Genomic DNA, 23,654 nt, shown 5'->3' on the forward strand with positions numbered 1-23,654 from the left:
GAACTGGGAACTCCCCTGCTGAGCTCATTCACTCTCTCCTCCCTCCTATTCAGCATTGTTACCCCATGGTGAGACTGGCCCAGCCAGGAGGCAAGTCTCTGGAGCTGAAAGCATGCCCGGCAATGAGCTGAAGTAGGTGTTCTCATCACTCTGCCTAGAAGGGGGTGGTGTGATTAATCTGCCTGGAAAATTTCCCTCAAAAACTCTCGAAAGAAAAGGTCTTGTGATGACACTGTCATGGTGCCCTTTGGGCTGGGATGATACTCCCTGCTGGAACCCGTCCTTCAGAAGGGAGGTGGAAACATGAACACGGTTTGAAGAGTAAGCACCTCAGGAGGGTCTAGAGACTAGCATATCTCTAGTGAGCAATGGTTGGCAGAAATGGGTTGTTTGGCTCTAAGCGGTAAGAATACAGCGCAGGGGATGGTTGTCTTTCTGAATAAGGCTGTTGTCTGCTAGGACACCAGAGAGCTGAGCTGTAACTGAACAGAAGACTTTCTATGAGAGGCAAATGTTGCCTAGAAGAACTTTCTAGCAATTGAAGTTGCCTTAGAAGTGATAGGCTGCCTCCTGAGCCTCAAAGGGGCTGGAAGTGTGCAGCAGAAACTGAACCGATGCCAAGGAGAGTTTTACAGGGGGTGGGAGGTAGAAGTCAAGCCCTGCCCAGTGCTGGGAGTCTGTGATTACACACAGATTCAGGATCCAGGCCAGGCCACCCACCCGCTAACTGGGTTACTGAGCTGTGTTAATGGCTTCCAGCTATAGCCAAGCGCACACTTTTTATTTTTTAACTATTCCATACCTGAATGGAGCAGAGTTGCATTTCATTCAGACTGGAGAGAGAACTGAAGTTAGAACTCCTGCTCTTTTTTTAAACACCCCTCCCAGGCCATCTCTGCCATTCAGGCTGGGCCAGCAAGGAAGTCCTTCTCCTGGGAATCCAGGGGCTGAGTTTGATCACAGGCTAAAACAATTTGTGGTCTACATTAAGAAGTGGAACACTGTGCTGAAAACAGTTTTGTGGTTTCTTCCTCCCCACCGCAGATTCCCTCCCCGCCAAAGTTATTTCCTTTTTATCTTTCATTCTTTCAAACCCTGATACCCAAGCCTCTTCTTACTATTTTGAGTCTCAGAGTATTTTTTTTTTTAAAGGCAATTTTGGCGCTGAAGATGCCAGTGTAGCCTCCCCTTAAATTAGTTAATTGTTTGATCCCTGGGTGTAACTGAATGTGTTCAGCTTTTCTCTTGCCACAAATCACATCCCATCCCAAAGGCTTCTCATCCCTTAGATATACAGAAAATGAAAGCATTCCTTCTTAGTTCTTAGTTATTTCAAATAGGAGGTGACAGCTCTATAAACCGGGATTGAATGTAAATTTGGCACCCTAAGATTTTGGATCTCCTGGCAGACCAACCCAAATGGATTTTCCATCAAAGAATTAACATTAAAAGATAAGGAGAAAAAAGTTACATGGGAAAATTTTTAAGATTTATCTTCATTTATGCACACAAGAACTGGGGTATAGGCCAGAGGTGCGGGGGTTGAGAGGATCCACCAGAGACAGAGTGGGGAACAGAACAGGCAGATGTACTGAAATACACTGCTGAGGGGAGCAGTGGGTGAGACTGGAGAGGTCTGTTGTGCCATGCAGGTCTCCTCCCTGGCTGGAGAATTGAACTCATGCTGCGGTGGTTAGCAATAGCTTGATAGTGCTGAGACTTTAATCCCTGAGCCACCAGAGAAGCCTTACATGGTAATATATATATTTTTTTTAATAGAGGCATGTTTTATTTATTTATTTGTTTGTTTAAACATGCACTGGGTATAGTCAGAAGCGCAGGAGGGTGAGAGAATCCACCAGAACCAGAGCGGGGAGCAGAGCAGGCAGAAGGACCGAAGTACACTGCTGAGGGGAGCAGCGGGTGGCAGGAGAGGTCTGCGCGCCATGTGGGACCCTCCTCCAGTGGCCGGGGAGCAGCCGGGGATCGAACTGGCGCCGCAGAGGCCGCAGGCAGCCTCACAACCCAGCACTCAACCGCTGCGCCACCGGGGAGGCCCTCTACATGGTAATATTTTACTTTCTGATAATTAGTTCTCCTCATCCTTCCTTGAAGGGGCATTTTTCTTGTTTGCTTGTTTGTTTGGTCTTGTTTTTAGAAGGTCTGAGAAGTATCTTCAGTAATATCTGCTTTATGCTCATCCAACTGGATTAGCAAAATTGCTAGATTTTTCCAGCAATTTCTAGCAACTCTTACCATGCACGGGAAAGTGAAATCAAACAAATGCATATGCATTTTGAGAAGACAGGATGCAATGGTAAAGTGTGGGGAAAGGTCAAATATTTGTTAAATTTGTATAAAAAATTAAAATGGAAAGAGTGAGTTATTGAACAATTTCAGAGTAAATGTGCCAAATCACTGGAAAGTATAAGTGCTAAATCCAGGCAGGAGGAAGCAGCCATTTGCATCCCACTGGCAGCTCTTCCTTGAGAATGTGGAAACCTAGTTTATTTCTTTCCAATATTCTCCCAGTTATTTGGGAAGTCATCTTTTTCTTGCAACCATCCAAGAATCTCCCATCTGTCCTCTTGTCCAAATGAAATGATTTATCTTTGCATTTCCTCTGGATTCATTTTTTAAAAGATTTATTTCTTTATGCATACAAGAACTGGGGTAGAGGCCAGAGGTGTAGGGGTGAGAGGATTCACCAGAGACAGTGGGGAACAGAACAGACAGATTAACTGAAATACACTGCTGAGGGGAGCAGTGGGCAAGTCAGGAGAGGTCTGCTGTCCCACAGATATTTATCAGATGCCTAAGCAGAGAGTTTGGAGGAGGTTTGCATCTCCACTATTAACCTCAGGTGAGAACTTATTTAGAAGTCCTAAAATGGTTTGTTCCCAGTAACACTTGGAGAAAGCAAGAAGAGAGACTCTTCCATTCATTCCATTGTGGACAGTTGTTGATGGCAAAAGGAAACCTTGGCTAAAGCCACTGAGATCTGGGAGAGCCCAGATCTACTTCAGTGGGACCTTGGCAGAGAAATCTGTACTTGGCCCTGGTCTGCTTCTTCCTTGTGTGATTCCTTAAGTCACTATCACTTTCATGACTGAGGCCTCATTAGAGCATCTCAAATCTGCCAAGGATTCCTTCCCAGAGGCCCTCGGCACCAGCCACAGAGAAAAGAGAACCATTTGTAACCCAGATGGTTAGAACTGTGGCAAGACTTCTGTTGCTGACCACTGGGGTCATATGTCAGTTATATGGATCTCAGAGGGGTCCTGGGAAAAATTAGCATAGTATGGGCCATTGCTTTCATGCAACATTGGAATTTTAAAGGTAGAAGAGCAAATGTTCTGCCCTGGATTGGGTCTCCTGCCTGGTCTAGTAATAGAGTGATTATTGGGTGATGTTACATGCAATAAATTGATATGCAGCAGGTCAAATCAAACTATATACTCTACTTCCTGTGTTGCCATTCATCTTTTCAATGATCTCAGACAAGTCACATGCATCTGGAAAATAAATTTCCTAATCAATTAGAGAAGCATTGTAAGCTTGCCTCCTGGCTGTAAATGAGAAAGAAATGTTATAGCATAAAAGCACCTATGCATAAATAGTTTTGATATTTGTAATATTCAACTAGAGTAAAACCCTATTTTAGAGAGAATTATTCAAGAAAGAGTAGTTTAAAGAAAGAAAAATGACATCTGACACCTGAAAAATGACATCTGATCAGTTCCTATTGATTTTTCCTTTGCAAGTGACCTCTTTTGCAAAACAATCTTTTGTTTCTTTAAATGGTCTTTAATCACATTGCATCTTTAGTTAAAAACCATCAATAGCTTTTTGCTGCCTTGAGGAAAAATTCCCAAAACCCCAAAGTCTTTCCACAGTCCTTTCCATGGAACTTCTGGACTTGCCAGTGCTGTGCCTGGTAGTATAATTTTTAACTTTTCCACTGTAATTTTCCTTGCATTGTTTTCCTATTATTTCTGAGAATTGCCATGGTAGGGTTTATTCAACTAAAACTCTGAATACAGAGAAAGTCTGTTTGCCTTCTCAGCAGTACATAAGGAGGAGGGGTAGAAACCTAATCTTTTTTCATGGGTGAGAAAGGGCACACAAACCAATGTGTGTGGAGGACACACTGGTGTTAGCACCAGGTGTCTAAGAAGCAGGTGAGCCATGGGGATGGCTGACAAGTTGGCGTAGCTAACAACATGTAAACCTACCCAGGAAGCCATGTGCATGTTACACCAAAATCCCACAACCACTCTATCTCTCTCCATCAGTGTCCAACACAACAAATAACCAAGTCCTAGAACAAGGACCTCTTCATCCCTTCATCCCTGAGGCACCTCATGGAATCATCCATCCTTTCATGGTTGATTGCAAAACTCTTTCCACACCTTGTACACTATGAAGGTTAACTTATTGGAGAGAACGAAGTGAATTAAAGGTCATACATTTCACCCCATGTTAAGAGTATTTCAACAGACTCCATTGTAATGGAAATATTTCAGAATGTAGCTTCACAGCTTGTGGAAAAATCTTGCTGTTATTTATCTTGCTGATTGTTGTCTTCATCATCTAGATGTCCTGCTCAGAAAACTCTCACCAGTCCTTACCCTCCAAATGATAGCAAAGAACAAAGCTTCTCAGTCTGCCTTGTTCTTTACCCCCTTCAGCTGCATCCTATGACGCCTTGACATTCAGACCAACCTCACTACTCACGGTTCCCTGATCTCATGCTGCACTTGCGCCTGTGTTACTTGGACTTTGTGCACCTAGAAAGTCCTTGCACCTACCTCTGTCTGTAAATTTCTACTCATTTTTCATATCCTACCTTGAATGCTTTTTATGGGAAACCAGTATGAGTCCTATTGTAAACTCATTATTCTTATGTAGCATCTGTCACATTTTGCTCTATGTATAGTGATTTTTTGGGGGGGTGCTGCTGTTGCTGTTCATTTGTCCATCCATCCAGTGACTACCTCATGAACACTAATGATGGCTTCAGGGTGCTTTTGGTCTAGCTGGGGAGACAGACTATAAAGTTCGTATAAAACATGTGGTAAGTACACGATAAAGGAGATGTAGCTCTCACTAGAGCCATCTGAGCTAGTTTTGCGTGTATGTCGGCAATGTCAGGTGGGTCCAGGAAGGCCATCCTGTGTGAACATTTATTTGCTATGAGCTTGAAGGCTCACGGAAGGCAGATGTTGCCGGGTGCACGGCCAGAGACCTGTTGCTTGGCACTAAGGTCATGGCTCGCCCTGTGTGGTGCTGTCTCTTCTGACTTTGGATTAAGGTCGTTGCTTCAGAGGCTCTTCAGAGGCTCTTCTGGGGCTTGCTTACCTGTAGAAAAACTATTGTGATTTTACAACTTAAAAACTTTTGAAACCTATCTCTCTTGCAACAAGACAACTTATCTCTCTTAAACTTAAGACAAAGTTTAAGACACTTTGCCAGGCATGGGTCATTCCCTGGAGCATGCAATTTATGTAGAAACATAGGACAGGAGGCTGAGAGCCCCATGAGTTGAAGAACAGGCTTTTTTAAAATGTGTTAATGTAAACAAACATAAAATTCATCCTTAAAATTCGTAAGGTATCATGACTGCCTTGGGAGAAGAGTGCTGTGGATACACACAAATCTTCCCATCATTTGTAGCCTTTGCTAATCAAGACAAACATGCAGCCCCATTTTGGTAATTTGTTAGAAGCTGTTTGGCTAGGTTCGTGCTGATTGAATCTACCACTGAAGTGCCTCTGGGTAAGTCAGAATGATGACTCCAAAACATATCAGGAGAACAAGGGTCATCTCTAAAAGTGAATCAGATAACACTCATTTCATGCAGTAGGGCAAGTTTACCTTGGACTTAGAATGCTGCAAGTTAATTTATTAACATATTAACATATATTCATTCTCTTGGATCTTTCTAAGATTTTTGTTCCTAACTTCTGGAGCTCAGGATGGCAGGAGAGAGGGCTGGGTAGCCTGAAGACAACTCTCCCTCAGGGTCAGGGGTTTGGTCTCCTCCAACCCCCTTGTTTGTGGGCACTGGACTTGGTGACCCAAATAGTGATAGAGAGGAAATGATCTTCCAAGACTGGGAATGTGGGAGTGGAATGGGTGTGGATTCCAGTAAGAATATGCCCCTGTTCCTAGCAATTGCTGTAGAGGAGTATCACATCTGAGCAGAACATGGCATTGTGCCCCTTGGGGTGAAATCCTAGGTATGAGATTTCCTCACCTTTGCTAAGATACCATCAACCAAGAGAAAATGGAGAAGTCCAACTTCTAAGGCTAACAAGGGCAGGACAGTGAGCAGAGCAGGCAAACTCCCTGAACATTCTAGATTGCACCAGCCTTCCAGGGTCTGGGGCAGGCAGGGAGCAAATTCCTCTAATGATGGCATTTGAATTTCCCAACTTTTTGGCAACTGGCAGTTTGCAGTTACTTGATGGGTTGTGATAAGCCAAATATGGGGGGGGGGTAAAATTGTACCCACTACAACTGTGTACAGGAAAGCAAATGATGGCCATTATGAGTGGAATGAGTAGAGCCAAATGGACTTGTCCCACTTCTTTCTGCCATCCTTTCTTCCTCCTTGGTAAGCCCCCATGCTGGATTATTTTCAACATATACTACCTTTTTGGGGGAGGGGGATCCCAAAGGAGTTAAACAATGTCTGTGAGGGCCACTAGGGCCTATGGACAGACCAAAGAGATGGAAAGAAGGAAAAGGAGATGAGAGGAAAAAGAAAAGAAAGAATGTAACAGGAGAGAATGTGACAGTTCCCTAAAGCAACAGGACCCCCGTGTGTGCACAGACTAGATCCTCCAATATGCCACATGGTCTCAGGCCAAGCCAAAGGAAGTTCATGCTGTTTTTCCTTTTCCTGTTTTCTCTCTGTCTTTACACTTTCCCCATATTCAGTCAGCCCTTGATCCTCTAACACCTTCATGTGTCTCCAGATGACACATACTTCATTTATTAGTCTTGCCTCGTTTGGGAAGAGGCCACTAAGAAAGCCTCTGGTATTGAACTTTACACAGAGTTTCAAATTTGGCTCTGCCAACTCCTGTCAACATGTCTTGGGCACTAGTTCTTCAAGAGTCAGGAGCAGTGCCACATGCATAGCCAGGGTCAGTAAACTGTCCACTGGTCAGTCACCTCCTCATAGTGGTTTTGTGTTCAGTGCCCTGGGTGGTAGACATTGAGTGTTGGCCAGAAGGAAGGTTAGTGGGCATGGAAGAGAGGCTTCAGTTCAGACTTGCATCTGTGCGTCGTCTGGTATCTTTCTAGTCATTAGATCTCAGGTTTTACCAGGCCTCTGGATCGCCATGGGAAATGTGTTGAACACAGATTGCCGGACCCTATGCATAGATTTTATGATTCCGTGGGCCTGGGGTGGGTAGGGCAAATGGTCTCTGCAATGCAAACACTCAGGAACACGCTTTGAGGACCCCTGATCTAGTCCAGTGTCATATTGCGTCAAAGTGATTTTGAAGACCTGTTTTTATGGTTTCACTTTTCTTTTTTTTTTTTTTTAAAGATTTTTTTTTTAATATTTTATTCTTTTTTAAGATTTATTTATTTATACAAGCACTGGGTACAGTCAGAAGCGCAGGAGGGTGAGAGAATTCACCAGAGCCAGAGCGGGGAGCAGAGCAGGCAGAAGGACCGAAGTACACTGCTGAGGGGAGCAGCCGGTGGCAGGAGAGGTCTGCGTGCCATGTGGGACCCTCCTCCGGTGGCCGGGGAGCAGCCGGGGATCGAACCGGCGCCGCAGAGGCCGCGGGCAGCCTCGCAACCCAGCGCTCAACTGCTGCGCCACGGGGGAGGCCCTGCTTTCACTTTTCTGCTGAAAACTTTTCAGTGTAATTTGATATATTTGCTATATTCAGATATATTTTAAGGTGTTAACTGACAGTAAAACAGTTAAGCTTTCTTTGGACATCCTCTTCTGTTAAAGGGTCTCCCTGAAAATGTAAGAGGCCGGTAACAAGCCAATCTTTTGATTTTACAATGCAAGATCTCTAGCCTTCTGACCCTTGGTTCCATAAACTCAGCTCCAGGAGCACAGAATTCTCCAGGTATGCAAGAGATTGTCACGAGGAACATGCATCTATCTCTTCATGAGATAAGAAAAGTAGTCATTGTTGTTTTCCACTTTATAAATTTCTGTGCAATTCTGTCCAGACTTGCTACTGAATCCTACCTTTACATGTATGTAAATCCATAATATTTACTCACTAACAAATAGTCTGTGCTCTCCCCTCCCTTCAGATATCCATATGAAGTGGTTTTGCTGGCGGGATTGTTTTATTTCCCTAACACTACAGAACTACTTTTCTCCGGGACCCACCCTGACAGCTTGGCTGATGCAACTGTCTTCTCTCTCCCAGGAATTTGGGATCAGGACTGAGAGACACGGTCTGTAGAGAAAGAGGGAGAAAATGAGGCAGAATCACAGAGAAAAGCAGAGGTGCCGATCCTTGGGGTCTTTCCTTTGCAGTTCAGCTGCTCTTCCTGGCCCGAGAGCTACCCCTTGTCTGGCCTAAGTCCCCTTCTTCATTTCAGCAAATCAACCTTGCATTTCTGCTAATTGCAACCAAAATAATCTAAACTGAGATACTCCCCTCTGCCCTTATGATGAGGACCAGATTCCTGGAGAGGAAAATACAGCTCCCCATCAACTGGCGCCAGCTTCCTCCCATCTCTCATCTCAACATACTACCTGCTACTCTGTATTTTAGCCATATGAAACTACCTTTAACTCTTTCTGCTCTTCAGGCCTTGGGCATGATGCTGTGTCCTACCTGAGTATATATACATTTTCCTTTTGCTCGGCCATTCCCCGTTGGGCCTTCAGAGATCAGCATTGGTGTCACTTCCCCAGATACACAGCTTCTCCATATACTTTGGGGCACCTTGAACTCTTCCATCTTAGCTTCTACATAAGTGATCATGATTGCCTTATGATTTCCAAGATTGTGAACTCTGTGAGGCGAGAGACTGAAACTTGATTGTGGCTGTATCTTGGTGTGTAAGATAATACCCACTAAATACTTGTCAGATGAATGAATGATGTGCCTCAGTTACATCACTCACCTACCGCAGCAGCAGACTGCGATGCTGAATACAAAAAAAAAAAAAAAAAAAAAGAAAATTGCTATGGACTATGATTTAGAAAAACCCTGAGGTCAAGAATCCGATATTACCATGTTCTGGGAATATCCTATTACCTTCATTGTATATTCCTCTCCCCTTACTTAATAATTGTGCCAGAGTTTCTAATTAGAGGAAAGTCTCATGCATTTATTGATTCAAATGTGCTGCATCACTAGGGAGATTTGAGAATAAGTATAGAATTCAGCATATCAGAAATTCAATCCATTTGAGATCTCTCAAAGAGGTTTGCCCTTGGGTTGTTTAGCATAGTCTTTCATAATCACTGGAAACTGTTGTCATGGAAATCATGGAACCTTTCATGATTTTTGTATATGAGTTAATGAAGATACTGGAAACAGCCCAGAGGAATTCATACTTGGGTGTGCGTTTGTCTCCACATTAACCCAATGATTGTTTTGAACACACATCTGCCCCTTGGCAGATTCTCTTGGCTCTTGGTCCTGACAAGAATAAATAAACAACTGATTTCTATTTAGTATTTCTGCCTAGTAGGCTATGGATGGCTGCCCTTTAGTTTCATTTCAACAGGAAATCCCACATGGAGGGTTTAAAGGAGCAGAAGAAACAAAGAGTGGGTTATGAAGCAAGTCTTTATCTTTCATCCCAAATTACTAATTTTTCTATTCCAAGGCACCTAATTGAAAGCCTATGAGGAAGTTTCAGTTGGGAGACCACAGAGCATTCACTATATTTAAGACTTTTCCTTTATGGTCCTTTATAAATAAGTACTTTGTTGTTAATTATAATTAATAGTATCTCATAAATGAGATCTTATTTCAAAGGTCCCGCAAGTCTGTAAATTTAGATCCAGATATCTCAGTATGCTAACAGCATTTAAGTGAGATTTCTCATCTATGTCCTGTCTGCCAGTTATTTTCCAATATCCATTTTCCCTGCTTTCATAGTAACAGAGCTCATTAGCTTTAGCTAGGCATGTAGCTGCTTGATATCAAGACATTTTGCATTCTCCCTTACTCTGCTGATCAATGGCATTTAAATAGAAGTGGAATATTTGACTTTTTGGATTTATCTCTATATGTTCTTTTCCTCCCTTCCTACTGACTGGGATGTGGAAATGATGGGTGGAGCTGGGGCAGCCATTTTGGATAATGAATTTGGAGTCACTTAAGAAAAGCAGAATGACAAGACATAAGGACCCTGGTTCCCTGAAAATTGTGAAACCTTCATAAAAATCTGGTCTAACTGTTTACAGGAGAGAGAAAGAACATCAGTCTTGTTTAAACAACAGTTGCTTTGGATTTTCTGTCATTTAATCTTTTTTTTTAAAGATTTATTTATTTATTTATACAAGCACTGGGTACAGTCAGAAGCACAGGAGGGTGAGAGAATTCACCAGAGCCAGAGAGGAGAGCAGAACAGGCAGACTGGCGAGGTACACTGCTGAGGGGAGCAGCGGGCAGCAGGAGAGGTCTGCACGCCATGTTGGACCTTCACCTGGCAGCCGGGGATTGAACCGGCACTGCAGAGGCTGCGGGCAGCTTTGCAACCCAGCGCTTAACCGCTTCGCCACCGGGCAGGCCCTGTCATTTAATCTTAACTGATAAACTACCTGAAGTCAAAACTTACTTTTCTTCTTTCCACTGACTGAGTGTGAAACCTCCTGGGCTTTTTTTGGTGAAATTTACCTTCTGATCCCAGGTTATGCTAGGAGACTGGCAGTCATTGCATTAGCCACACTGAATTTTCTGATATGAGGAGTTGAGACAGCATTTCAACGGTAGAAAAATACCTACTTACCATCTTAACCAAAGAAACATAGTGTTGCCTGGTTTTCATATATGTATTATGAAATTTTCTAATATCTTTTACCTTATAATCAGGACTCCTGTATCAAAGGCTTTTTGAAATGAGATGAATGATAAATAAGACTCATGACTATTTAGTCTGAGTGCAAAGTAGTTAAGACCAAAACACACACACACACAAACCAAAAACCAAAAACCCAACACCTTCCAAAATATCTGAAACAAGTCTTCCACCTGGGAGACACGAGCCTTCTAGGAGAGGGGATCGAAATTGCAATTTTACTTACTGAACTTCGGCCTTTTACTCTTCTTTGTCATTTCCTTGTTTGAATGTACTCCAGTCACCAGCAAAACTGCATGAAGAAAATTTAAAAAATCTAATCAACATTATTTCACTAAATTCTTTTGAGCCTTATATTTCAAGCACACATTAACATATTCTCATCTGTGGAACTCATTTCCTCTAATATTAAGTTTGGGGAAATACTAGGTCCTTGTGTGGTTTCCTTAGCGTCTACTTTCAGGGCCTTTCCAAATCACTTTTTGGATCCCCGTCCTCTGTTTCACACTTCTCAAATGTCATCTCACCAACCCTGACATCTCTATTTCCAAGGAAGGAATGTAGACCTGGGAAAACCCACTGAATTGCTTGGTCCCAGGAATAAATGACAGGTAGCCTGAGACGCATGCCCTTCTCCTGCTCGTCCCTCTGTGTCACACTAAATATCCAGTAGCCAATTTCTGATGACCAGGGAAATGCAGGTGTGTCTGTGTGTATGAGTGTGCACATGTGTGTGCATCTGAGTGTGATAGAGCGAGGGTTGAAAGGAAGAGATATGGAAAAATCTCAGAGAGGGGTGTCTGGGGAAGAAAGACAAGGAGAAAGGAAGCTGGGAAGAAGAGAGACTTGTCACGACGTGTGAGGGGTGATCCGAGGGTCTGCTCTAGCAGCACGTGGTTCTGCTCATTGAGGAGGCCAGCTGCAGCCAATGGCGCCTCCTCCTCAGAAACAGGAGCAGAACTTCCAACAGCATTTGGTTATTGCAAGTACACCAACAGGGGGCAGAAAGGAGCTCTATTCTTTTTAATTTAAAGTCACATTACTGTTTGAGTCTTGAGTTTTTAAAAACACTGGTTGAAGTGATAAATGTTCCTAGTAGAAAACACAAAAGTACAAGAAATTTGAATGAACACAAAAGAATATTTTCAGTCTTTTTCTATATGATACATATATTCATATAGATGCTTTTACTCAAACATTTGGTGTTCTCATACTGCTTATAACGTTTGTTTCATAATTTATTTCTACATAATCATATATGCAAACATTTTTCATTGTTATTAAATGTTCCTCATAATAATTTTAACTGTCTGTAAAGTATTGCACTGTACAGATATATCATAATTTAGGTAATTCCCAACTGAATACAAATAGTTTCATCTTTGTATCGATCCATCATTTTCTTAAAATACATTTCCAAATAGAATTTTTGTCAGAAAGGTATGCCCACTTAAAATATATATCCTTTATGTATATAAATACATATTATTATATATAAAATATATTAAAATATCACAAAAATTTTCCATAGCTTTTTTTTTATTAGCAACGTCTGATAAAGCTCACATCTCTGCAACTACACTAATTCTACTTTAGACAGAAAAGCAGTTTTTGTTTCAAATATCTTGTCAATTCTTTATCCTTCCTCTCTAGGATATTTTCCACTAACAAATGGTGACACACTTTGGTTTATCTTTATCTTAGTCACTTTTCTAAGAAACCCCCTTTCTGGATGTGAACATGAGACAATAAAACAACTAGAATAGACATTTTGCTCCCCAGTTTATGTGTTCGTTTATTAACAGAACAAAGTGCTTCATTTAGTCATTAATGGATTTAGGAATTCTTGAATAAGCAACTGTCTTTGAAGGAAAAAGTGGCAATGTTGTTACGTGTAAAGAAAACTTCAAACTATGATTAGCTAATCTGTGCCAACAATGCAGCTATTGAATGATCTTCAGTTTTGACTATTAGCATTAGTTGAGGCCTGGATCATTGATACCATGTCCTGCAAGAAAAGAAACATAAAAGAAAAGCGAAAGTGAGGACAGGACCATAAGTCTAGCCAGGTAGAATGAGGCAGACTGATTTTAGGTGTTATTTACTTCTGGGGTTTGAGTGGGTGCAACTGTCCCGGAGGTCTAATTTCTATAGCAATCCGTGTCATAAACTTTGTGCAAAGACCACATCTTTATTTTAGAGACAAAAATAAATAACTAGAATTCTAGAATACTTTGAAAAATCAAGTACAACATAAATATATAGAAAAAATTACCTTATGTAGAGGGGGAAGTTAAATAATAATAAATTGGGTATCAATTCTTATGGAAACTAAATACTGTTCTTGGCCTGTGTTCTGTGGCAAGTGGTTTGTAAGTCTTAGTACCATTAGGATTATAAATATTTCGGTAAGACCACCCCATCACTCACATTTGCTCACTCAAGACCCTCCAGGTGGAAAACACACAGAGCTGGGCTCAGTTTTACAGCAGTGGTTAATAAAGTCATCATCTTTAATGGATACAGAGGCTCTCCCTGGCTTAGATGCTTGTTAATTAAAGCTCCCCAGAAACCACTCCCAAAGAGAAGGGCTGTCAATAAGCCTTCACGTGTGCTCATGCCCAGGAGCAGGCCCTCATTCCTCAACAGCAAGACCTCTCTTACTATATTGGAAATGGTGAATTGCTCCTGGAGCTTGAGCGAGACAGAAAATCAGACTTGTGTGCTTTTCCTTAGGAAGTCAGGCAGATCCCAGAGATGGAGGATTGATGCTCACTTCAAAATAAAAAATACAAAATACATCAAAGTACACAGCTCTCCTGCCCACCTGCAACTCTGCAGGTGTCTCTTTTTCCCTCCTTTTCCTAATAAACCTGTCCTTCTAAAAATGTAAAAACAAAACAAACAAACAAAGTGAAATATAGATCTGAAAGTCAGTCTCTTCTGTGGGAATAGTTAGGTATCTGGCTACTGCGGCCACTGGGTCTAGAAGCTTTGAGGAATTGTCTACAACCCAAAGTTCCAAGGCAATCACAATTTACCAACTCTGTAGCAACTCACTCAATCAAAAAAAAAAAAAAATTCAATCTTCAAGTTTTGGAAGGCATCTATGCTCACTGCTTTACCACCAACACACGCTCAAGATTTGTAGTTGAAAATTTCTTACTTTTCACTAGGAGTGGTTGAAATTTTCAAACAAATCAAGTGCTTAAGTGACTAAAAGTTTCCTCCAGTTTCTCTCCAGTACATTTAAGAGAAGTGAAGCGTAAAGGTTTTAAAATCCAATAAATAAAAAAATTACAAGCATAGAAAATACAAATGAATAAACTTGAAACAATGTTCAACCTTATTAAAAAAATGCATGCTAAAACAGTGATGTAAATGTACAGTGATGTAAAAAATAAAAATTTTAAAAAACGCAAGCTTAAACAAAATGATGGGGTATTTTTCCATGTCATGTCTGTAAATATTGAACACAATTTATCTTGGCGTGAATATGGGGTTAGGGCATTCCAGTATATTATTGGGAGAGTCTAGTTAGGTGGAATCATTCTGGAAAGTCATTTGATAATATATATCAATAGTCTGAAAAATACTAGTAACCTTGTCCAGAAAACATACCCTTAAGAATACATCCCTAGTTATAATTAGAAATATAGGCAAAGATTTATGTAAAAAATGTTACATTATAGCATTATGTCAAAAGGCAATCTGGAAATAATGAAATCTTGAAAGTGTCCCCAAAATGGGGAATCTTACTCATTTATTACAAACGATGTACACAAGGTGACCTGAGAAGTACTCAGTTTTAACCTTAAAAATGATTTTGAGGGGCCTCCCTGGTGGCGCAAGGGGTTAAGCACCACACTATGAAGCAATCCGCAGCCTCTGCAACACGAGTTTGATCCCCGGCTGGCCAGGGAGCAACCCACATGGCACAGTAGACCTCTCCTGTCTCTCCCGCTGCTCCCCTCAGTAGTGTATTTCAGTCAGTCTGCCTGTTCTGTTCCCCGCTCTGTCTCTGGTGAATCCTCTCATCCCCCCATCTCTGGCCTGTACCCCAGCTTTATGTATGCATAAATAAATAAATCTTTAAAAAAAGAATGATTTTGATGAAATTAGAACATATGCAGAGAAAAATAACTGAAATAAATACACCAAAATATTAATAATAGTAGGGTTATAATTCCTATCCTATATTTTCTGTATAGTTTCCATCTATAATATATTCCTTATATATATTATATAGAATAGGTTTCATTGACAACTGGAAAAAGATATCATAACTATTTTTAAATTTTGTCATATTGTAACCCTATGGACTAACAATAATGAAACGTGCTTTCTTACATCATTGACATGGTGATTATGTGCTTGTGTTCCCGTCTTCCTATCAGGAATGAATTAAAATTATAGTCCAGTTACTTTCAAGAAAAGACATAGTCTAGACCACCTAATCAGTTGCCAAATCAGTAAATACTTACGGACACTTAGAGAGGTATAGGTTTGGGGCAGGGAGGCTGCCACCAACTTAATACGGGTGGGAAGGGCCAGAGCAGAACGGCCATTTGGTGAGCCTTTAAAAGGGAGCAAGCACCCGGCTCTGGCTCTGGTGAATTCTCTCACCCTCCCGTGCTTCTGACTGTACCCAGTGCATGTATAAACGAAACAAACGAACAAACAAACAAATAAATAAATAAAACATGCCTCTATAAAAAAAGAAAAAAAAAAAAAAATTAAAAGGGAGCAAGCAGGTGGGCTCGCTCACATTGTTGTGGGAGCTGCTGTGGATGGCAGCTGGCTGGGTGCATGGGGGTTCTTAGCCCTCAAGGGTGGGGGAGACATAACCTCAGCATAGCCTGTGCCCTGATGGCTCTCATAGCTGCATCTCTACTTTGTATCATCAGTCTTATCAGTTGGTAACTGACTTTAGAATTTGCCCTTATTTGGAAATAAGGTCATTGCAGGTATCATTAAGTTAGGACATAGCCATACTGGAGTAGGTTCGGCCCTAAGCAAATATGATTAGTGTCATTATAAAAAGGGGGATGGAGCAAACATGCTTGCAGGAAGAACACCCTGTGGCAATAAAGGAAGAGATTGGGGTGATGCCAGGAATGCCGAAGACTGCCAGCAAATCACTAGGAGTTAGGAGAGAGGCGTGGAACAGCCCTCTGAGGGAACCGACACTATTGACACTTTGATTTTGGATTCCTAGTCTCAAAATTGTGAGAGAATAAAATCTGTTGTTCTAAACCACCAGTTTGTGGTGTTTTGTTACAATAACTCTAGTAAACAAATACAGCTGAGGGTCTTCCCACCCTCCCCTGGCAAAAGTTTCAGAGTGACCCCATGGTCATAACTGATGAGGCCACGGCACAATGTGGTCAAGATTAACAGAAGTAGATACTCAGTGGACTCTACTACTCAGCAATTAATATAGATGAAACAGTGCCTTTGAGACAAAGTGGATGGATCTTGAGATTATGTTAGTGAAATAAGAAAGTGAAAGAGAGATACTGGATGGTTTCACTTATTTGTGCAATATAAATACCAAAGAGCACACACTGGCAAAGCACAGCAAGAACACGCAGACTCTATGACGTATGTATTGTTTATCTGAGGGATGAGAGGGGAGAGGACCGAGGAGGAGAGGTCATTGACACAGGAGGTTTGGTGGAGGGAGAGTGAAGCATATACATATATGGAGGTGTGAAATGTACCCCAATGTTACATAGATATGTAAATGACTGGTAACTTGATAATTATAAACATTAACATGTGACTACCCTTGGGTTTTAGTGCTAAACCCATCATCACTTTTCCCTGTTCTAAGAGACATACTACTTCCTGGGGGCTTATCCAAAATTGTGTTCTTTGGTGTTCATGCACAAGGCCAAGTCGGTGACACTTGAAGAAATTTTTTGAAAAATGAAGAAATAAGAAGATTCCTAAATTCAGAATGTGTTAATATGCCCTATCTAAAATATTTTCTAGTTGCTGAAGAATACACAATATAAAAACATGTATAAATATATATGTGAAATACAGTCACGTGTGTAATATGTATATTTGCTTCATATGAATATGTATACGCATATATTCTAAATTTGATCTATACTTATCAGTCTTACTTAGACTTCTTTCCAAAATGTTTATCATGAAAAAGATGCCCTGTACTCTTTATATACTCTATCTTGGTTTAAATCTTTTCTTGGCAAAATTCTTTGGACCTTAGGAGAATGTTAAAAGTGTATCCAGATACTCATATAAAAGTACTTACCAAGGAACATTTCAATAACAGATGCCTTCATAGTGAGGACAACAATCCCCATAAATTTCAAAATGGCACCCTGGAGAGGAAGAAACAATAACATCATCATAGTTCAGCCAAGAGTTCTGAATTGTGCATGGCGTGTGGGGAGGGGTTGCTTCATTTTGCATCACTCTCTGGAGTCTTCCGACTCCAAGCTGAGCTTTCTCTAAGCAGTTCATGGAGATGGCAGCAGCCAGCTGAACAGGGACCCGGAGGCTCTTCTCAGTAAGAAGCTCATTCTAACCCTAGCCTCCTTCTGAGGCTGGTCTTAGAACTAAAGGAGAAATAACTCCACAATTTCAAGGACATATTCAGTCAGTCTTCAAATTAGAACAAAAGCTACACTTATGGTTTCTAGAAACATCTTTAGATCACAATTTCATTTATCATTCAGTCAGTCAATATTAAACTTTTATATGGCTATGCTTTGCTAGGAAGGAGGTGGTAAAAATTGAATTAAAAACACTTACTGCACTTAAAAGAGTTATAGTTTAACAGAAGGATGAAAACATACAGAGACACTAATGATGAACACAAAATAGGTGCATCTTGAGGAGACTATGTAAAGTGAAAGACAGACGCTGGATGGATTCACGTGTTTGTGGAATATAAATAGCCGAAGAGCACATAGTAGCAAAGCACAGCAAAAATAATTGTTAGACTCTGTAAAGAACATACTGTTTACCAGAGGAACTGGGGGGAGGGAGGAGGTCCCACAAAGAAGTATAACGAAAATTTATAGAGCAGTGGTTGTCAAACGTTGCTAAGTATTAGTATCATCTGGAAGTTTTTAATTGTTTTGAAAGGCCCTGATGCTTAGGCTATGTCTCAGACCAATTGAGTCAGACAATCTTGGGGGTGGGGTCTAGGTGTGAAGTTTTAAAAAATCTCCCAGGTTATTCCAATGTACAAGTAAGTTTGAGAACCAGCAATTTAGAGCAAGGCTTCCTAAATCTAAATGTACCGAGGATTAAAATTGTAAACATAAGGAAAAATTTTCTGGAGAATCCCACCCCCAGTCTGGTGGGCAAAGGAGAAACCATCTCCATGGGCTGCATCTTGCATCAGGACTTGCTGCCCCGTGTGATTTCAGAGTTTGATTGGGCATCTTTCCCCTACTTCTCTCTCTAGGCTTCTTGAACTGTCCATGGATGGCCAAACCGGCATTGTTTTGGTTCCCTGACTGGGAAATAAATGAGCCTTCTGGAAACAGATCTTGTTAAAATGCAGGTTCTAATCCAGTAGATCTGAGGCAGTACCAGGGATTCCCAAAGAAACCAGGGAGTGAGAGGCAGCCCTGTGGAGCTGGCAGCGCTGAGCACACTTGGGAAGAGTCTGACTGTTCAGAAATAAGGGAGAAGGAGTTCCTGCTGTGGAAATAGTGTCAGCACAGGCTCAGAGACTGGAAAACACATAAATATGAAGATGGTGTTGATCTATACGGGATTTCCTGCCTCCCATTAAGGCCATGAGAGCTATAAAAAAAAAAAAAAAGATGAAATCCTACCATTTGCAACAACATGGGTGGAGCTGGAAGGTATTATGCTCAGTGAAATAAGTCAGAGGGAGAAAGACAAACACCATATGTAGTGTAGAAAGAAAACAAACAAGATGAACTAAATACAACCAAAATAAACTTTCATACTCTAGGACCAACTCGTGGTTACCAGAAGGGAAGGCAAAGGGTGGCTGTGGGTAAATTGGGCAAAGGTACAAGTGTATGGTAAAGGAGAGAATTGGACTTTTCGTAGTGAACTGAATGCAATACATATATCTTGATTTTTTGATGATGCGCACCTGAAACTTACATAATATACAATGCATGTTGCTGAAAATTTTTTGTTTTATTTATTTATTTTAAAGATTTATTTATTTATACATACAAGAGCTGGGGTACAGGCCAGAGATACACCGGAGGGTGAGAGGATTCACCAGAGACACAGTGGCGAACAGAACAGGCAGATTGACTGAAATACACTGCTGAGGGGAGCAGCGGGCGAGTCAGGAGAGGATTGCTACGCCATGTGGGTTGCTTCCTGCCTGGCCAGGGATTGAACTCGTGTTGAAGAGACTGTGGACCGCCCCCCAGTGTAGTGCTTAACCCCTTGTACCACCAGGGAGACCCTAATTTGTGTTTTAAAACAAACTTTCCAGCACTGCAAAACCCCCACAAGCCTATGGGGAAACTCTCATGGTGTAGACATATGACCATTAATTGAACATATATGGTGTGCTCTGCGTTGTCTTGAATACTCAGTCAGCCAGGGGGGTAGAATTTATGATGCCCTTTGAACAGATGAGCAAACTAAAGCTTAGAAGATGAAATGTCACACTCCTGGTGACCAGGGGGTAGAGAATTAGAATGGAGTTGGGAGTAGATGGGAAGATTCTGCCCTGGGCAAGGCAGTAAGGGAGAACCCTGTAAAGAATTTAGAGTTCTGCTTTTTATTATGCTTGTAAACTATAATTCTAAACAATGCCAGTGATAAGCCTCCTCCCGCAGGGCACTCACTCTACATTTCCTCCCCCATGCCTCCTCTGTGGTGTGGCCTAAAACTGGCCATCAGAACCCTCCACTCTTCTATCCCAGGGAGGGGTATCCTGGCAAACATGCTCCCTGAAAGAAAAGTCCTGCTTTGGAGTGTTTGTTGATTTCTGTGGTATTAATTCCTCCTACCATGGCTGATTTTGAAGTCACTAAAGTGATCAACACAATCTGGTAATAGCTAGGTCCTGTGCGAGCTTTAGCTAATATTTAGCAACAGGGCTATGCAGTTTATTAACAAAAAGCAATTATTAGTTTATGATTGAGGTAGTAATACAAGTATCTGATGAATTAAATAAAACTGTTTATAACACAAAAGGTTTTATGACCAACAAATAAGGCAGAGAAAGTAATCCCAAACAGAGCTGATCACTTAAAGAATTTCCAGAAGCAATTGTAATGTGTTAAGTTTCCTAATTAAGGTAGCTGACCACTGGTGAAATAGTAGGCAAATAATGGTTTTTAGTCTTATAACAGAAATAAAGTAATCATAAAGTCTATTTGGCAATTCGATGCTTAAATAACTGAGTCTTACTTTGGATATGGTGTGATAATGAGTACTTGTTTTTCTTTTGTCTTTTATTAATTTGAGACTCTTAAGAACAACTTACATATTTCAGGTGTGAATAGGTACTTTTCCTGTGGGGTAAATGCAATATGTCAAGTTGCCCTTTTGGACCTACCCAACCAGCCCCACCAATTGGCTATCACCAATTCAGCTTGCAAATTTCATCTGTGAGTCATCCTTGATAGTCCTCTTCTTCATTATATCCCACACCTTATCCACCAGCCAAGCCTGTTAACTCCAAATACATCATATATCCAGAATATAATCTCTCATTATCCTCACCATCACCGCCTTGTACAGACAATGCCCTCTTTCACCTGGTTTATTGCAGTTGGTCTCCCCTAACTAGTCTGTCTCCTTCCCCTCTGTTTAATCAGCAGTTACTGCCCAAATAATCAGTTCATACTATTCCTCTGTTCAAAACTGCTCCTCACTCTACCCAGAAAAAAAAGCCAATAGCTATACAATTGATTCAAACCCTATTTGACCTGGCCCCTTTATTCATCCCCACCTCATTTCCCACTATCTCCCTGTAGGGTAAAGAAAATATCAGGCTTTTCTGCCCTTCTGCCATCAGGATAGATGATGGATCCTTGTCCTGAATGCATGCCTGATGGCGGGCACCTGGAATAGGGTGTGGGCATAGGTAGATGGGATTCAGCTGAGCTAAGACTGTGCTTTTTTTTTAAGGGCGGCATCACAGGGACGCCAGAAGCTGAGAAAGCAGCAGTAGAAGCCGAAGCCGAAGCCGAAAGAGAAGCCGAGAAGCAGCAGAAAGAACTCCAGAGAGCTCAGATAGAGTGAAGACTTGCCTGCCAGCCTCCCAGCCCCTCAGCCAGCACCCCTGCCTGCCATATGCCTGGTGAACCCCAATAAAAAACCTGCAAAACCACTGAGGACTCTGACTTCTCCTTTACCCAGTCTGCATGGGATCAGAAAACCTGAACTGTGGTCATTCCTGCCTTTACACTCCCCTTGCTCACTAAGCTCAGGCATACTATCTTCCTGGCTGTTCTAGAACATACCTCTTGCCTCACCATCTCTGCAGTTCAACTGTTTCCTCTATCTTGACACCCTGCCCTCAAATAAGAACATGATTTGCTCTCTTGTTTCTTTCAAGTCTTTCATTAAATGTTATCTTCTCTTGAGACATTTCTTTTTTTTTTTATAGAGGCATGTTTTTATTTATTTATTATATTTGTTTGTTTGTTTTGTTTATACATGCACTGGGTACAGTCAGAAGCGCGGGAGGGTGAGAGAATTCACCAGAGCCAGAGTGGGGAGCAGAGCAGGCAGAAGGACTGAAGTACACTGCTGAGGGGAGCAGCGGGCGGTAGGAGAGGTCTGCGCGCCATGTGGGATCCTCCTCCGGTGGCCGGGGAGCAGCCGGGGATCGAACCGTCACCGCAGAGGCCGCGGGCAGCTTCGCAACCCAGCGCTCAACCGCTGCGCCACCGGGGAGGCCCTCTTGAGACATTTCTTAACCATCCAACTTAAAATGCCAATCTCTTTGTCACTCACCACAACTAACTGGGGTACCCCAGACTTCCGCTACTCTATTTTCCCATGTCACCTCTGGTATACTCTATATTAGTTTTCCTATCTTGTTTGTGTTTTCCACTAGAATGCAAGCTTTGTGTGGACAGGGTTTTTATTTGATCTTCTATGTGCTCAATAAATATATGGTGAATCAAGAAATGAAGAAAGACTCTCCCACGGGACTAAAAAAGGGAAACAAAGGGCAGACAATCATGCAAAGATGCTAAAAACTTCAAAATTGCACATTTTCAATGGTGTATTTTATGGTATGTATCTCAGTAGGACATGATGGACCTGACCTTTCCATGCTGAGATGGATGGATACAAAACAACAGGATTCCAGGAAACCATCTAAGCCCAGAGGAGCTATCACTCAGGTGCTGACTCATCAGTAATGGAACCCGACCAGAATCAGAATCACTCTGGTTTCTTGGAATCAAAATATTTTGCAGCTAATTTCTTACCACTTCAATTTCTCTCTTTGCTCAGTCCATTTATTTATACACTTAAAATGTAAATGTACCTTTTGAAATATGTGCAAAAGAGTTTTAAACCTCTCTCAATCCTTCTAGAGGCTGGGGATGAGCTCTGTTCAGCAGTGTCTGCAGGTGGTCAATGTCATTGAGCTGTGGGGTGCAAGGTAATGGAGGAGCATAATTACTTGTGCTCACCAGGGTTTTCACATAAAAGGAACAATGGGAATTTCCAAAGGGATGTGTTACTGATTCATAAAATGATGGGCTGTGCTGAGATATGTAATATAAAGGGTCCTGAATATAAAGTTCTGATGAGATGAAGAAAGCCTCATTGTAAAATAAAAATGTACATTAATAAAAGTTGCCAGCCAATTTAATTAGCTCTCTTGTTGCCTGGAGTTAGAATCAGGAAGTTGGTAATAATAATATCACATTATATTTATATGGGCTTCACAGTTTTTTCCTCCAATTTTTGTGGTAAAATATACCCACATAAAATTTACTATCTTAATCATTTTTTAAGTGTACAGTTGAGTGGCACTAAAGGTACTTGTAATATGGTATCATCACCACCATCTCTCCAGAACTTCTTTTGCCTTGTAAAACTGAAACTGCATGCCCATTAAATAAAACTCCTCATTCTCTCCTTCCCTCCAGCCCCTGACAACTCCCGTTCTGCTTTCTGTTTCTATAGTTTTGACTACTCTAAGCACATCATTTAAGTGGAATCATGCAATATTTTTCCTCCTGTGATTGACTAATTTCAAAGAGCTTAATGTTCTGAAATTTCATCCATATTGTAGGAAATGGCAGAATTTCTTTCCTTAATAAGACTAAGTAACATTCTACTATATCTACATACCATATTTTGCTTATCCTCTGATTTGCTGGTGGACACATAATTGGCTTCCACAACATGGAAGCAAAAGTTTCTCTGTGAGACAGCTTTCAATTCTTTTGTGTGTATACCCAGAAATAGAGTTTCTGGATCAGATGGCAATTCTACTTTTAATTTTTTCAGGAACCTCCACACTGCTTGGCAGATGACGGAACCTAGTTGCTCCGCATCCTTGTCAGCACTTGCTATTTTCTGTAATGGATAGCAGTCAGCCTAATGGGTGTGAGGTGACAGCTCATTGCAGTTTTGACTTGCATTTTTCTAATTAATGACATTGGACA

The 23,654-nt window shown here is 41.4% G+C and overlaps 1 protein-coding gene and 1 long non-coding RNA gene across 2 annotated transcripts in view; one reads left to right on the forward strand and one right to left on the reverse strand.

Moving 5' to 3' along the window:
• VIT (vitrin) overlaps window positions 1-17,373 on the reverse strand; it is a 72,970-nt gene extending 55,597 nt beyond the window's left edge. Inside the window, exons 1-2 of the mRNA XM_054701210.1 lie at window positions 17,315-17,373; window positions 11,258-11,323 (exon numbers count right to left, since the gene is read on the reverse strand). Of these exons, the coding sequence (XP_054557185.1) occupies window positions 11,258-11,323; window positions 17,315-17,366 (118 nt within the window). The 5' untranslated portion in view covers window positions 17,367-17,373. The remainder of the gene's footprint in view (window positions 1-11,257; window positions 11,324-17,314) is intronic.
• LOC119259403 (uncharacterized) overlaps window positions 1-21,345 on the forward strand; it is a 63,493-nt gene extending 42,148 nt beyond the window's left edge. Inside the window, exon 3 of the long non-coding RNA XR_008554111.1 lies at window positions 21,151-21,345. This is a non-coding gene — a long non-coding RNA (uncharacterized LOC119259403). The remainder of the gene's footprint in view (window positions 1-21,150) is intronic.
• The last annotated feature ends 2,309 nt before the right edge of the window (window positions 21,346-23,654 follow it).

Source organism: Talpa occidentalis, unplaced genomic scaffold, assembly GCF_014898055.3.
Source record: "Talpa occidentalis isolate TD23 unplaced genomic scaffold, MPIMG_talOcc4v2.1 talOcc4.5, whole genome shotgun sequence".
Classification (NCBI taxonomy): Eukaryota; Metazoa; Chordata; class Mammalia; order Eulipotyphla; family Talpidae; genus Talpa; species Talpa occidentalis.